This window comes from Marmota marmota, unplaced genomic scaffold (assembly GCF_001458135.2).
Source record: "Marmota marmota marmota unplaced genomic scaffold, marMar, whole genome shotgun sequence".
NCBI classification, from domain to species: Eukaryota; Metazoa; Chordata; class Mammalia; order Rodentia; family Sciuridae; genus Marmota; species Marmota marmota.
The window spans coordinates 13,825,310-13,842,475 of NW_026000168.1; the positions used below are offsets into that span (position 1 = coordinate 13,825,310).

The 17,166-nt window shown below is 44.1% G+C and overlaps 1 protein-coding gene across 6 annotated transcripts in view; it reads right to left on the minus strand.

Moving 5' to 3' along the window:
- Positions 1–17,166, minus strand: part of Srgap3 (SLIT-ROBO Rho GTPase activating protein 3) — a 247,907-nt gene that overhangs the window by 63,279 nt on the left and 167,462 nt on the right. For all 6 annotated transcript variants that reach the window (XR_007341984.1, XM_048787059.1, XM_048787058.1 and 3 more), the window contains exons 4-5: positions 14,421–14,483; positions 2,510–2,695 (exon numbers count right to left, since the gene is read on the minus strand). Coding sequence is in view for 5 of the 6 variants with exons in the window: in XM_048787059.1 (XP_048643016.1) it covers positions 2,510–2,695; positions 14,421–14,483 (249 nt within the window). In the remaining variant the exon portion in view is untranslated. The remainder of the gene's footprint in view (positions 1–2,509; positions 2,696–14,420; positions 14,484–17,166) is intronic.

The following is a 17,166-nucleotide window of genomic DNA, read 5'->3' on the forward strand; positions in this document are numbered from 1 at the left end:
AGTCTTTTGATTTTTTTTCCAGAGACCTTCCCTGACTCTTCTCCGAGGTCCTCTTAGTCTGAGAACACCCAGCACACTCCTCTTGACATTTATATCCTGTGTTGGCCATGTTCCTGACCCTCAGGGAAAGCTTTGATATTCCTGACCCATTTCCTGTGGCCCACTATGAATCTGAGACCATTTTTAGCCCTTTGTGGACTCATGAACTTTTATACTTGGAGATGATCATAAAGGCATCTGGTTGAACTCTTTTATTTATAGGTGAGGAAATGAGAATGGGAGAAGCCACTTGTCCAAGAGCCAACTACTCAGCATACGCTCTGAACTAGAAAAGAGTCTCCAAAACCCCAGTTAATCCTCTGTCTATACCTGTACGTTTCCCTCTATGTTATAGTCCTATAATTCATGACTGGTTATTTTAATTTATTTTTACTACATTCATGGAGTTGTACAACCATCACTACCACCTAAATTTTAGAACATTTTTATCCCCTAAAAAGAAACTGCACATATTAGCAGCCACTCCTCATTCTCCTCTTCCTCAGCCCCTGAAAACCAACAGTTGACTTTCTATCTCTCTGGACATTTCATACAAATTAAATTGTACAATATGTGGTTTTCATAACTGTTAGCATGTTTTCACTTAGCATGTTTTCTAGGTTCACCTATGTTGGGCATATGTCAGTGCTTACATCCCTTTTATGGCTGAATAACATTCCATTTTATGGACAGAGCACATTTTACTCATCCATTTATGAACATTTGAGTTGTTTCCATTTTGAGGCTATCATGAATAATGCATCTGTGAACAGTCATGAATATATTTTTACATGGACATGTTTTTTGTTGTTGTTGTTTATTTTGGTACTAGGGATTGCACCTAGAAGCACTTTACCTCTGAGCCACATCCTCAGCTCTTTTTTATTATTTTTATTTTGAGACAGAGTCTCACTAAATTGTTGAGGCTGGCCTTGAACTTGCAATCCTCCTGCCTCAGCCTCCTGAGCCACTGGGATTATAGGTATATGCCACCATGCCCGGCTTATTGTTTTTATTTTGAAATAGGGTCTCACTAAGTTGCTGAGGCTGCCCATGAATTTACAATGATACTGCCATAGCCTCCTGAGTTGCTGGGATTACATGTGTGCATCATACACCCAGCTGCATAAAATGTTTTAAGTTCTCTTGGGTAGACACCTAAGTGTGGAACAGTTGAATCACATGGTTATTTGGTCTCTGTTTTACATTTTTAGGAGCTTCAAGGTTGTTTTCCAAAGTGATATAACATGTTACATTCCCTCCAGCAACATGTAAAGATCCCAGTCTCCACATCCTCACCAATACTTCTCATTGCCTGCTTTTTCATTCTATCCATTCAAGTGGCTATGAAGCAGTATTCCATTATGATTTTGATTTGCATTTCCTTAATCATTACTGATGCTGAACATCTGTTTATGTACTTATTGACCACCTATATATAGCTTATCCAAGTCCAGTTGTGTTTTGTTCCCACTCAATTGCCTACAATTTTTAGAGTTAAGGGACTCTATACTCGTAGAATTAGACTCAGAAGCCCAGATAAACATCTGGTGCAATGTGTGACAGATAGAGCTCTGTGAAGATTTCATGGTAGCATAGAATGAAAGAATGTGGCGAATTCAGCAAGAATATCATAATATCATAAGCAAGAATATCCTTTCCAGAAGAAAGGAACCTTAGAAGTCACTTAGTTTAGAATGAGAAGAACAGCGTGTATACTGCCTTCGAACTTCCCTGGCTATGTTTGATGTCACCGAATGATCACAGCACCACTTCTAACAAAGCCTGGAGAGGGCTTTGCAACCCTCCACATAGTGATCTGGGCAGCCATGAGCAATGGATGAGAGCTGACATGAGAGACAAAGCTTTGGGCCATCCCTGTCAGGTCTGAACATTGAGGTTCAGGGGTGCTATAAATGTGGCATTTGCAAAACTCTAAAGACTATTTCAGAGCTGATGTATGGTGATCCTAAAACTCTGGGCTTTGGCTTGGCAATGGCAATTTCACAAAAGGCCCTTCACCAGGGTCCCAGGTGCTGCCTAGTAGCCAGGGCTGCTCTTTCTTGTTGGGACACACTGAGTCCCACTCAACTCTGCACTCTGGTCCTAGCCAACAGCTGGCCTCTGGACCAAGCATGCCTTCCACTAATGCCTGCTGATTCCCATCCTGGGTATGTGCTTGCTGAACATGAATCCCGCCACCCCAGTTCACCTCTCTAGTCAGCTCAGCACCTCTGCTGCCTGTTGACTATGGCACCATCTGAGCTTTAAAAGAGCTGGCAGAGGCCTGGCCAGCCTGCCTCCTCCACGACACTGACCTCCAAGAGAGCAGGTGCTACAGCACCCTTCTGCCCTCACCCCAGGGTGCAGAGGAACAAGGCAGAGCCAAGGCTGTCAGCTCTTAGCTGAGCACACAGCCCTACTTGTCATGTCCTGATCCCCGTCTCTCCCAGCCTGAGGCCCCACTCACCTTCTCCTTCATCTTCTCAATCTTCTTCACAGAGCTGCGACGCTGGGGCCGGTCCTCGTGCCGAAGGAGGTTCATGCTGAGATCTCCTGACTTGTTAAACTGCTTCTCCTCCTGCTTCTCAGCTTCCTTTAGCTTGCTTTCTGCACTAATGCTCTCCGCATGGTACATGTGGTAGGTTTTCATGACCTGGGGATGCACAAATTGGAAACACCAACAGTCTGTCACGGCCCAACATGGTCCCCCCTCCTGCTCCCAGCCCCACCTCAAGTTCTGCACCACATCTGTGCCCACTTCTTCCCGTGACACACCGAGTGTTTGCCATTCTTTACTTTTGCACAAACTTTCTAAGGACTGGAAATGATTCTGATTTTCATCAATAGCAGCTGCTTTGTGACCATCACTATTACTGTTATCACCATTGTCAACATCATCACACTCCTACTGGGTCAGACCAGGCTCGGAAAGAGGAAACTGAAAAAGGTAACCACAGTCCCCGAGCCTTTCGGGTTCTCAGAAGTGATAGGGCAAGCTTGACCTTTCCTCAGTCATCCTTTCCAGCCCCACCAGCTGTGACCTCTGCATCATCACCAGCACCATCATCACCACCATCCCTGATTTGAGCTGGCAGTTTAAGAACATTGAACTTTCAATTGACTTCAGAAAAATGTTACAAACTCTGGAGAACCTTAGATAATGTGGGAAAAAAAATTATTCTCTACTATGTTTCTCTCTCCTTCCTTAATCCTGAATGTCTTACCACCCCCAGCCCCCCCCAAAACTTATAAAACAATAAATGCCTAAAAAAATACAGCCAACTTTTCTTCAAGAACTTGATGGAATGCGTTGTTGTCTGCATTCTACTCATTTTGGTTCGCTTGCAGTTGTAATAAGGGTCCTAAAACCCCCTTCTGCTGATTTCCACGTTGAACCACCAGTTGTTTCAAGGGCTCATTTTCAAACAATTGGGTGGGCCAGAAGCTTGTAGTATCAATGTGCTCTCGACCTCTAGTGGCCAAAAGGAAGGACTGCAGGCTCATAGGAAAGTTATCTGTACCATCTTTCAAGTAAAGAAAACACCCCTAAGAATTGGGAACGCCTGTACAGCCTATTCCCCTTCCTGTATGCCCTCCTCTGCCCCTCCACATTCACAGACACCCCTGATTTCTTCACTTCCTCATCACATTGCTGCTGCTGTTCATTTCTGGACCCACCCTTCCTGAGTTCAATGCTTCCTGCCTCATCCGCTTTTTCTATTTCAGCTTCTGAGTCTGATTATCTCACCAACAATCTATCATCTGTGTTGAGTAGCTCTCAGAGAGACAGAGCATTTCTATTTGTATCTAGCTCTTCCTGCCCAATCATCCATGCTTGTACCTATCCAATGACTTAGAGGCATCCCAGCTGGACACCCTCCCCTCCCATATTTCCTGTACCTCATTTTCTCTTTCTCCCTTTGCCTTGTTTTCTTTTATTCTTCTTGATCCACAGAGTATTCGTCCCACTTTCCAACAAACCAAACTTCCCAGGATAGACTCCTAAATGCATTTCAGAAATCCCATGCGTGGTGAACACAGCCTGAGAACTCTGGGGCCAAGCTCCCTGTGATCTCATGGATTCCTGATCCCAAGGGAAACAGTGAACTCAGTTGCCCAGAGTGATGTGTCAGACAGCTGCCACTAGAGTCTACTTGGGGGCCTCTCTGAGATGAGCTTATTTATACCAGAATCCTATAGCTATTTATTTTCTTTATTGAATTACAGATGTCCCTTGGTATTCATGGAGGATGGGTTCCAGGACCCCCCACAGATAGCAAAGTCTGCAAATACTCAATCCCTTATATAAAACAGCAGAGTATTTGCATAAAATATAAGCATGTCCTTCCAAGTACTTTAAATCATCTCTAGATTACTTACCTCATACAATGTAAATGCTATATACATAGCTGTTGTACTGTGTTGTTTAGGGAATAATGATAAGAAAAAGGTCTGTACGTGATCAGCTTAGATGCAATTTTTTCCTGAAGATTTTTGATCTGTTGTTGGCTGAATCCATGGATACAGAACCCATGAATGTGAAGGGCTGACTGTACCTGGAACAAGAGTTCAGTGTGGAAAGTCTTTAGCTCAATAGCCTAGAAGAGTCTGCTTGATTTTGCCAATCCAGGATGTTTTAAGCAATATTTAAACTTATCTATTACTTCAAAGTTTAAAAACACCTTTCTATTATCTCCTTCTATTGGAGAAGCAATTCAAGCTGTTCTTACCACAATCCCTGGGGCAGCACGATAACAATAAGAGCAGCAGCTGTTTGTTGAGCACTTACTACTACATGTCAGTACTTGTTCTAAGCACTTCTCATATACTGCTCAATTTATTTCCCACAAAAGCCCTATGAAATAGGACCCTGGGATCCCTGCCTTACAGATGAGGAAACCATGGCTTCAAATAGCTCAGGTGAGCTTCTTGAGGTCACAAAGCCAACATGTTGCAAAGCCAAGGTGGCCGTCCCCACAGCCAAGACCTTTAGGCACAGGGCTGTTGTGCCTTTCTGGAACCTTTCCTCAACCAGGAAATAGAAATGGATGGGTCCTCTAGCTCACAGGGATTCAGAAGACCTGGTTTTGAGTCTCAACTCAAACTGGGTGATGTGGACAGGCTTTTCCTTTCTGTACCTTCCTGGTGAAGTTCAGATGGGGGTAGATAGAAAAGAGCCCTGTAAACTATGAAAGTGACTAGCTGGTGGCAGCTGGGTGCAGAGCTTGGAAGAGCCAGAAGTGGATGTGGGTGTTCAGCTAAGGCCGAGGCACTGAAACTAGAGGTTTGTGAAGAGGCACCTGTTCCCTTGTTGCCTGGGGAGGGCCTTTCCCAGCCCTGCAGGCTCTTCTGGGAAGGTTCCACCTGAACAGTTCTAGGGAAGGGTGTCATAGGGACATGTAAGCAGAGACCACTATTCTTGGACTCAGTTCAGTTTTATGGATTCTCGGAATATAAGAGCCCAAAGGCTCTCCAGAAATCTTGTTGCATTAATCCCTTACTGAAGGAAGCCAAGGGCTCAGAAATACCAAGTGTGTGCTCCAAAGTCACACAGCCTGCCAGGCAGAACTGAGACCTGCAGGCCACATCTTTGACCCATAGGGATGGCCATTTCTGGTAACCACACTGCCTTTGGCATCTTCCCAGATGTACAGTCCTTCAAAACTCTAATTTAAATGAAAAGGAAGCAAACGGAATCCAAAAGTTGACAGCATCAATAAAGAGACATGCTGGGGGCAGGATAAGGGTCAGTTGATAGAGAACAGCTTTTCAATGACATAGTCATGTGTGCCTCTCCTGCCCCAGGGGCTCAGCTGGCCCTAGCACAGTAAGCTTTTCACCTCCAGCATCTGGGTATAGGAGAACCCCCAGGACAAGGCATGTGAAGACATCTCAAAGTTTCAGTCTGATCACCTGCTCATTTTCTCTTTCATGGCCTATGTTCTCTGTAGAACTTTATGTCTGCTTTAATTTATTTACTTGTCAGGTTTATAAAGTGTATTGCCTGAATTCTATTCTAATTTGACCTCTTTTTTTCCCTCTTTTTTTTTTTTTTTTACAGTGCTGGGAGTCAAACCCAGGGCCCAGGGCATGCTAGTTGCAGGGAAGCACTGAATTCCTCCTCCAGCCCCTCTTTTCCCAACTAAAATACCAAGTCTTGAGGGCCAGGACCTCATGTTCATGATGATACTTCCTAAACTAAAACAGAGATGAGTAGCCAATAAGTATTAATTTATAATTGAATGAAGGAATGAATGCTTGGGTGGATGGATTAAATAAATCAATGGTGAGATGGATACAGGCCTAGTCCAAGCTGGTCAAGCTTAGTGCAGTGGCTGGTGGACAGCATCAACTGGCTGAGCAAGAGCCTCGAGTCCCATACTCTGGCTGGCCTTTCTTTGATGTCTTCTGTGTTTCCCCTGTGGCTTCCCAAATGCCATCTCTCCTCTGTTGCCTCTGTGATGCCCAAGAAAGTGCATCACCCACACCACCTTCCCTGGCCCTTCAGACTATGACAATCCCCACTAAGACACTATGACAGTGTCTCATTATCTGGACACAGCTGGCAACCAATAAATGTATTCTGAGTGAATGAGTGTCTTCTCAGGAGAGTTGAAAGAGGTGAGGAGTTACCTAGAGGGGACCTCATCTCCAGGTCTTCTGAGGATCAGTTCCATTCCATGATGAAACTATGATGGAACAACATGAAGACAGAGGCTTGAAAGGAGCCTCAGACTTCCTCTAGCTCCATGCCTTCATCCCATCGGTGGAGGAAATCAAGGACCAGAGCTCAACTAAGTTGTGCTAGGTCAGGATTTCCCAGCATGTGAGAAGGGAATTATTTGTGTAAGCAAGATGATTTCAACATCACCAATATATCATTAACCCCCTTTCAATCTTCCTGGAATCCTTCTGGTGCCTCAGGAGGAAAGACTCAGGGCAGTACTGACATGTGTTTAATGCCTCTTTTTTTTGGCACTGAGGATTGAATCCAGGGGCACTCAACCACTGAGCCACATTCCCAGCCCTTTTTATATATATATTTATTTAGAGACAGGGTCTCACTAAGTTGCTTAGGGCCTCGCTAAGCAACTGGGGCTAGCTTTGAACTTGCGATCCTCCTGCCTCAGCCTCCCGAGCTGCTAGGATTACAGGCATGTGCCACTGCACCCTGCCTGTTTAATGCTGCTTTACAGCTATGCCTCAGGCACCAGTGAGACTGGGCAATGCTACTCGAGTTTCACTGCATCCTCCTACTTATACCACATTCTTTCATTTGCTCACGTGAGATATTATTTTCTCCCCAAAGAAATATATGGACGTGTGGTTGGCCCTCAGTATCCACAGGTTCCACAAATTTAACTAACTTGTGGGTAGAGAACTTTAGGAGAAAAATTGTGTCTCTACTGAACATGTACAGATTTTTTTTCTTATTATTTCCCAAACAATGCAGCATAACAACTACTGATATGGTGTTTACATTGCATAGATATTGTAAGTAATCTAGAGATTAAAGTATAGACAAGGATGTGCATAGGCTCTATGCAGATATGCCTCTTTATGCAAGGAAACTGAACATCTCCAGATTTTGGTATCTGCAGGGAATTCTGGAAACAATCCTCCTCTGTGAATTACTGAGGGAGAACCGTGGTTAACAAATATTTATATAATTTAATGTATTTATTTAAGTAGCTCAGGCAAGTACTTACGCACACAGACTGGCTCAGGCTCGGCTGCTCCCCATGTGTGCTACCTGGCCTCTCTATGCCTCAGATTTATCATCACTAAAATGGCATGTAATAATACCACCTCCTGAAAAGTCTTATGGTGAGAATGAAATGAATGAGAACACAAAGCATTAGACCAGTTCCCAGTTCAAGATGAGCACCACATGTGAGAGGTGAAATGGGCACATGAGGGATGCCCAGACATGCTTGCTGATGGATGGATAAAATACTTCTAGAATATACTGCTAACAAGTAACTTAGTAACTGAAGGCATATGAAGGTAAGAATCAGGCTTGGAAGATGAACTTCTTGCAGGGCATCTTTTCGAACTGTTTAATTACTGCTAGGGTTTTTCTTGTTGCTGTTTTTTCTCCAGGCATGTATGATCTAATTCTAAATTTAAAAAAGGAGACTATTTTTACAGGAAAGTCCTCTAGCTCAAGTCTGGAACATGCAGAACACAGCAGGCTTGGAGGCTGGGAAGTTAAGCAGGAAGTTGTGGCACCTTCTAGGGTAGAACATACTTGGGGCTCAGTTGGGCCAGTGGCAAAGGAGGTTGTGGAAAGAGGAAAGATTCAGAACTTTACAGGAACAATATGTATGCTTCACTCTTTCATAAAAGACACAGTGATAACCACTAATATTGGCTAGGCACTAGGCCAACCTCTGTAGCATGCACTCTCCTCAGTCTAATCTAGATAGATGAGTTGGAAATACCCCCATATTCCAGGGAAGGGCCAGATTCTGAGGCTTTGTCTGACAGGGCCTTGAATCCAGGCCCATCTACCACTAAAACCTGTGTTCTTTCCAATACACACGGCTGCTTTTTTCACTAATTAATTAGGATGGGGAGAGAGTGTGGGAAATTAAAAGAAAAATATTAAGTAAGTGATGGAGGGTTCCAATGCTATGTCAAAACCATGGGGATTTGCCTGAAGGTCATTCTAGAAGGATACCCAGACAGCCTGGGAAGGATCTGTGAAAACAATCCCAATTCCTGGCCTCTCATTCTGAGGCTGTCTCCGGCTGCCCCACCCCTGAGGGCAGACATCAGGTGAAGACACCTTTGCACAGATTTTCCTGGAGGTCCAAGTGGATTTCATACCCCAAGCCCAGTGCACAATCAAATCAAGCCTTGGCTCTGTAAAAGGCAGAGCCCACTCATTACTCCAATCACTGTCTACCTGTCACCAGCTGCTGCTGGGTATGGACACTCATAGGGCCCTTTCCACGCTGCCCTGACCAAAATCACAGTGACTCCTCCTGCAGCCCTGTGCCGGGAGTAGAGCGACCCAGCAGTTCTGTCCCAGTCTGGAGTAGAGCAGTTCTGTCCCAGCCTGCAGTAGTGTGACCAAGTACAAAGGTGGGGGTGCAATGGGGGTGTTGGGGTGCCAGTTGGTTATAACACAACAGATGCATTTCATGATCTAGAAACATACTGACAACCTAAGCATATTTTTAGCTGAACAATGACAACAGAGTGAAGCTTTTTGATGGTCTATTGTTTTGTCTTGGTTCTGCTGCTGGCCCACAGTTTCATTGCCTGCCCTTTTTTCCTTCCAGGCCAACATATGACCAAAGCTATAATATGTCAGACTGATGGGACTTCAGGTAAAAATGTGGTGAAGGGGTGTGTGTGGTATGCACACATGTAACGTGCATACATTGTGCTAATGTGTGCATGTGTGCTAGTGTATAATGCTTAAATGTGAGTATGTACCTACACACATGCTTGTGCTAGTGTGTCTGCATATGTGTTAATGTGCCTGTGAGTGTATATGTGCACACACACCTGTGCAAGCATGCTTCAGTGAGGAGTGACGAGGCCTGGGCAGAGGGAAGGCTTGCTGAGTGAATGCATGAAGGAATAAGGGAACAAAATACCCAGGCCTGCAGTCTCCTCTGCATCCTTCCTGGTCCCAGATAGAGATGAGCCTCTCTTCAGGAAGGAGGTAGATGACCATCAGCACATATCTCCATCACCATTACGCCCAGAAGTTCCCCTCACAGACCCCCTCCTCCTTTATAGAACATTAAAAAAAGAAAAGAATGGGGTTTACCGGATCATTCTTTCTCTACGTCATCAATTCCTGTTACTATGGTCATGAAGCTGGGCTGGGGAATAAAGGGCTCTAAAAAGACTTGTGGAACCAAAACGGTAACTAGAAGCCCCTAGCAATTAAGCATGATGAGGGGGCAGCAGGGGAACACACAGCAACTGGGTGGCCATGGTGGACAGTTCACAAAGGGGAACCAATAGTTCCAGGCATTGCCGCAGGTACAGCCCTTCTCACTGTGCAGTGACTGCCTTGGAGGGAGGAGCTCACTTTCTATCCTTGCCCCCAGGCTTGGATGTGATGTGCTTTGGCAAAGTGATTTGACAAATGTGGCCTGAGCAGAACCTTGAAAAGTGCTTGCCTATAAGATCTGCTCACTTTGGGTTTTTTTTTTTTTTTAATTGGCCAGAAATTAGCTCAGCCCAAATTGCAAACCCACAGAATCACAAGCAAACAAAATGGCAGCTACTTTAAGCCCCTAAATTTTGAGGTGGTTGTTATGCAGCAATTGATGACTGCTACAAAGGCCTTTAATAAGTCATTTACTTCTCTGTGCCCTCGTTTCTTTACCTGTAAAATGTGAGTGCTCATTTAGTAATACATCAAAGTACTTAATACAATGTGAAATCTATCCTGAGCACTCACTGAAGAGCCAGTTGTCATTGTCATCCCTGTTTTGACAACACAAGTTTTAACCCACTTGGCCAGGCTGGTAAGCAGTGCAATAGGAAGTCAAAAGCACATCTGTGTGTAATCAGTTGGCTCCACTGAGAGCCTCTACTGGAATTCCTGTTCTCTTCCTTTCTTCCCCTCTGTTTCTTTAACCCATTAAGTCTCAAGTTTTCAATTCTAAAAATATTTCAATGAAAGTGACACAGCTGCATTAAAACAGATTTGGAGATCATAACATAGAGCCCATTTATTGTATAATTTATTATTAATAACAATGTTAATGTCATTGACAATATTAATATCTTCACTAACCATTTACCTATGAGCTTTCTCAGAAGAATGGAACTCTAAAATAATTAATATTTAGGGGCTGGGGTTGTGGCTTAGCAGTAAAGCATTTGCCTAGCTCGTGCAAGGGTCTGGGTTTGATCCTCAGCACCACATAAAAATAAATAAAATAAAGGTATTGTGCAACTACAACTAAGAAATAAATATTTTTAAAAAATGAATATTTATTTCAAAGTTATCATGGTGGTATATCTGTCGCTCAATTTAAGTTTTTTAGGTGCTCCATAAATGGCAAGATGGGACATAATGGGTTAATTCCTATCCTTCCAAAGGCACCAAGCTCAAGTTCATCTCTTATTACTGTGGCCCACCTGGGGGCATCAGTTTTCTGAATCCTGTCCTTCTTTTCCTCTCTTCCACACTCCTTCTCTCAATCAGTCTCTCACACGTCTGCTCACATCCTCCCATGTCTTCACACAAGAAACAGGCACTGAAGGCTTCAAGGAGGCCAGCACTGTGGAGAACAAGTCTCACCCCTTGTTCTCCACACTGTTCCTGCTCGATGTCTCCCATGCAAGCCACGTGTCTGCAAGTACTAGGCTCCATCTTGGGTTATATCAACAGTTCACATGTTTTACTCCATCTCTCTGCCCAGATTCTCCACTCCTTGTAGGCAAAATCAATTCCTCTCATTTATTCACAATCCATTCCTCTTCCTTTGCTTAGTCAGCACCCAGGGAGCACCAAGGATGGGCAAGAACCTGAGAGAAAGAACAACTCTGAAATGTTCCCGATCCCCCATGATGCCCTACGGTGGCAATGGGGCCAGAGCAGGCAGCCCCAAATGCTTGAATTTAATGCTTTTGACTAGGGTCATCCCTCATAATCTGTGCAGGGTGGTTCCAGGCACCTCCCACATCAAAATCCACACTCTCTCAGGTCCCCTATGTAAAATGGCCTAGTATTTGCAGAGAACCTACACACATCCTCCGGTGTACTGATTTCTTACACCACCTAATACAGTGCTATGCTACGTAAGCAGTAGTTCTACTGTGCTGTATTGTTTAGGGAATGGAGACAAAAAAGAATCTGTTCAGAATTGATGCAATGAAAAAAAAATTCTATCCTCAGTTGGTTGAATCCATGGGATGCAGAACCTGCAGATATGGAGGGCCAAATGTACTGAAGACTCAGTGTGCAGTCAAGAATAAAGGATATTGAGGAGGTACTGCTGGCACCCTGAGGGCCTCAAACAGTGGGGGAACCACTGCCCCATCTCCTGCCCACAGGCAGCTGTGCACACAGCATCTGCTAGATTCAGGGCCCATTAGGCACCAGCACCATGAGGGTCACAGAGAGATGCCACCATCCTCTTGATCTCTGACAACAGTCTGAAACTGCCCAATCTACAAGCTGCAGAAAGATGACCAGCCCCATTTTTCACAGGTGAAACTGGGAGGTGAAAGATGAGCCCAAGGCCACACAGCTATTCAATGTGGGCCTTTGGGCCTTTAGTGCAGCGATACACATCCAGTGAAGACCTGACTCCAAGCATTCCAACACAGGAGAGATGTTGACACCAAGAGATCTTTGGAAAACCGCCATAGAACTCAAAGCCCAATGGTGGTGCCTTGCAGAAAGTGTTGGGGTTTAATCTGAGTTTGAAAAATGAGTTTGACAAAAACAAGCCAAGGAGCAAAAAAGACAATTATAGACAAGAAGTGCAGTGATAAGAAGCAGAGAGTGGAGGTATTTGGGGCAATGAAAAGTGCCAAAGAGAGGAGTGCAGCTGGAGGGTGGAGGGAAGGACAGGGACCCCCGTGGTCCCTGGGGTCCTGGGATGTGGAGCTGGGATATGGGGGAAGGTAAGCCACCCGAACTCATCAAGGGTGAGATGATGATGATGGTGATAGTAACATTACTAACCCCTGATCCACTACTTCCTTATGTTCTAAACACACTTTACAAACACAACCTCCTTTCATTCTCAAAAGAACATGCAGTGAGTAGGTACAGTCAGCTCCCCCACCCATCTGCTAGTTCTACATCAAAGCACTCAGCCAACTGCAGGTTGAATGTATCTGGGAAAAAACTGCATCTGTGCTGAGCATGTAAATACTTCTTTTCTTGTCCCAAAGCAATACAATATAACAAACATTTACATACACTTACATTTATAGTTAGGTATTGTAAGTAACTTAGGGATGGTTTGAAGTGCAAAGGAGAATGCATAATACTGTGCCCTTTAACCTAAGGGACTTGAGCATACGCAGATTTTGGAATCCACAGGAGGTCCTGGATCCAAATCCCTATTGATACCAAGGGACAGCTTTACTATTATTTCTATTTTACAACTGGCTTTGAACCCAGATTTTGGCTTCAGAGTCTGTGCTTTAAGTCAGTGGGCTACTCTGCCCCTCAATGACCAGCTGATGCAAAATACTTCACATTGCAAAGCAGCAATTCTTCCTTTACCCTAAGAATGATCCAACTGAAAACTGTCCAGGACTCAACTTTTACTCCTTAACTTGGATTCATAGAATTACAAGCTTCAACATTTACTTAGGAACACTTACACCCATTTTTCTGATTGGGAAGCTGAGGCCCAGAAAAGCAAATGCCTTGCCCAAGATCCAGGTCTTCCACCTGAGGTCCAGGATCTGGACAAAGGTGCAGAGTCCCTGAGGAGTCTGCCACCTGCTGGCTGTATAGGATGTCAATACAGAAGCAGTACCAAAGAGAAGGGGCTTCAAACAGCACACAGTTCTTTTCCCTCATCTTGGGAATTTTCAAATGTCATTTTAGATGCAGAATCCTCTTCCCACTCACATAGACTTTTAATGAAAAGCTTTATAAGGAACTTCTATGTATTTACAACAATAGTTCTACTCTGAGTGCCATAGGAAGGTGAGAGGCCTGGTGTTTAACCTGCTCCCCAAGACTATGCATGGGGCTCCCCACATTCCTCTCCAAGGAAGTCAAAGCCTGCTCAAAGCACAGCCTGTGAGCACCTGCACCATAACCCAGGGTGTCTGTACTCCCAACTCACTTGCCATCTTCGATTCTAACACCCTTCTCAAGTGCAGCTGGATTTTGAGTCCTAGCATGTAACAAGGCTAGCCTTGGGCCAAACTGATCTTGTAAAATCATCCCCTGGAAACAGCAAGACAGGCTAACATGCCCAACACCTCACATCATCCTCAGAATGGGGCTCCATTGTGCAGGTGAGGATGCAAAGACCTGAACTGCATGCCTGCTTTAAGTCCCAGAGTAAGGAATAGCCCCAGTGGCTCTAGAGTCCACATCTCTGCTCTCAGTGCCTTCACACCCAGGCTACCCAAACTCAGCTCTGTGTTCTTTGCTTTCATAATATAATATCCCATATCTGGAAGGTCATTTGAATCTCATGTGAATTTTAACAACTAACATGCCTGGGCCCTACCGCAGATACAAAGAATCAGAAGCTGGGGTTGTGAATCATTATAGCCTGACATGATGTCCACTGTGACTGCAACACAAGATACAGCAAAAATGCCCAGGGTCATCCCAGACCTCTGTTTTGCCTCCCTCCAGCTCTGGGTACTGAAGACAAGGGACCCAATCCCCAAAAGCAGTGAGCCTGGGCAGAACTTACTGTGTAGAGCTCATTGGTCACCTTCAGGAGCTCCTCATGCATCTGCAGGCCAATCTCCTTACTCTGAAATATGAAAGAACAAATGTCAACATACAGAAATGATGAATATTTGAGAAGATGGAAATGCGAATTACCCTGATTTCATTATTACACATCATATACACAAATGGAATTATATTGTTCCCCATAAATATGTACAAATGTTATGCATCAATTAAATTTTTGTATGTGTGCTACTGATTATGGTGTACCATTGAGCAGGTGTGTCCCCAGCCCTTTTTTATCCTTTTATTTTTTATTTTGAAATAGGGTCTCACTACATTACCCAGGATGGCCTTACAATCCTTGAGTAGCTGGGACTACAGGCATACATTACTGTGCCAGGCTTAATTTTTTGGCAGGGAGGAGGTTACTGGGGATTGAAACCAGGGGCATTAACCATTGAGTTACATCCCTGGCCCTTTTAATTTTTTTTTAATGTCAGGGGAGACATTTTCTGGTTGTGTTCAGCAATTTCTTTTCAACACAGAAAGGGCAGGAATGTTTGGGATGAGGTGGGAAAGAATACAAAAATCAACGAACCTCATTGATCTAGATCTGAATTCCTCAAACTTGTGTGTGAAACAAATTAAACTGCTTGCAAAAGGAATTCCCTAGTCATATAATCAGTGAATTCTATACATCATTCCTTACCCCGTGGCTCATAGCAATATGAGCATGTTAAAGATTCTGGAAAGCCTTAAGGAATCTTTCTTGAATTCTGTGTCCTAAGCTAGAATGTCCAGAGAATGTTTTCCTTGCTCAGTGTTCATTGAACAACTCTCGAGCATAGGGTTCCATAGGTCTCAGCTTGAGTAACAATGAGCTAGCTCCACATTTCCTTGTGAGAGTAATGGAAACTCTCCTTGCATCCAGGAAATGCCCAGCAAGTCAGTGACCTTCTGCTTGCAGAAGGCCTGTCTTGGCCAGGAGCCAGCACTTAGCATCCATTGGATATCGATGTCCAGGCTTTCAGGGCCTGGTTCAACATGAATTAAATCTTGGTTTGACCCCAAATTTCAGTGCAGCCCTCTTACATGCAAGTTCCCCGAGCCACCGAATCTTGCCCTATCATTGCCTGGATTCTGATATAGCAGCAGGTCCACACTGTTGATATGTCCACGCCAACAAGGGGACAGCAGCCATGTAGGTTAGCAGAAAATCCACTGAGGCATGAGATAGGAGATGTAGGTTCTCACATCCATTGTGTTACCAAATGACCATGGAGACTTGGAAAGTTACTTCTCTTAAGATACCTCATCCTTAAATAAAAAGATTAAACTAAAACTCTTCCTGAAGCGTGGTCTGGATATCACTGTCGGTTATTACATTAAAATGACAGTGACTTCTGTGACCACATGCATTTGGGAGAAGCTTCTTGAACAAAGTTAGATAAGTTAGCTTAATGTAGGACTTTTCAGTGCCTTTAAGAATCTTAGGTACTTGGAGACTTTCTGAGAGGGAGCTGCAGTGTGTAGTTTCATTAATCATAAATCTTTTTGCATGAGGTGACTAACAAGATCCTGAAGGACATGAACACAATGAGGCAGTTATCTCCAAAAAAGTTTAGGATTCTTGTTATTGTATTGATTGTTATTTTAGTAAGTAGTCTCTGCTATGCTCTGAATGTTTGTATCCTCCCAATGTTCCTATGTTGAAATCCTCACCCCCAGGGTAAAGGTAGTAAGAGATGAGGCCTCAGGAGGTCACAAAGGTGGAACTCTCATGATGGGACTAGTGCCCTCAGAAGAAACTTCGGAGACCTAGCAAGCCTCTTCCACCGTGAGAAGGTGCTATCTGTGAACCAGGATAAGGGTCCTCATCATGTTCCAAATCTGCCAACATCTTGATCTTATACTTCCCAGCCTCCAAAACGTTAAAAAATAATTTTCTGTCTTTATAAGCCACGCAGTTCATGACACTTTGTCACAGCAGCCTGAATGCTCTAAGACACTCTTCCTATTTGCATGGACTGCCATAATAAGTTTGCAAGTGGGAGCCCTGATCTCTGCTCTCTGAGCAGCTGAGCCATTGTGCTCTCTGTTTATCTCCCTCAGCCTCACAGCTACACCAGCTGCTGGCGGGCAAAGATCAGCCTTCCTTCCTCCAACTCTTGGTTGGGTTAGGAGGCTCAGTACCAGAAAAAATGACCTTTTTTTTTTTTTTTTTTTTTTTTTTTTTTTTTTTTTTTTTTTTTTTTTTTTTTACTTTTTATTTTGAGGTAGGGTCTCACTGAGTTGCTTAGGGCCTTGCTAAATTGCTGAGGCTGACCTCAAACTTGCAATCCTCCTGCCTCAGCCTCCCGAGTCACTGAGATTACAGGCATGTGCTACCATGTCCAGTTTGAAAAATGATTTCTTGGGCTCCTTCTTCTTGCCCTACAGCCCTGTCTCTCAGCATCTGGGTCTAGAATGCCAAGAATTACTTAAAGTTAGTTGTTTCTACATCAGAACCAACATGTAGCCTAAAGCTCTGGGAGTGATTTCAGAGATCTGTTTAGGTGTCTTTCCAGCTCCAGTGGCTAAAACAAAGGGACTCGTTCCAAAATAAAAGTGGCCTGGGTGTGGTGGTACACTCTTGAAATCCCAGCAGCTCGGGAGGCTGAGGTAGGAGGATAGCAAGTTCAAAGCCAGCATCTGCAACTTAGGGAGGCCCTAAGCAACTTAGTGAGACCCTGTCTCAAAATAATACATAAAAATGGGCTGGA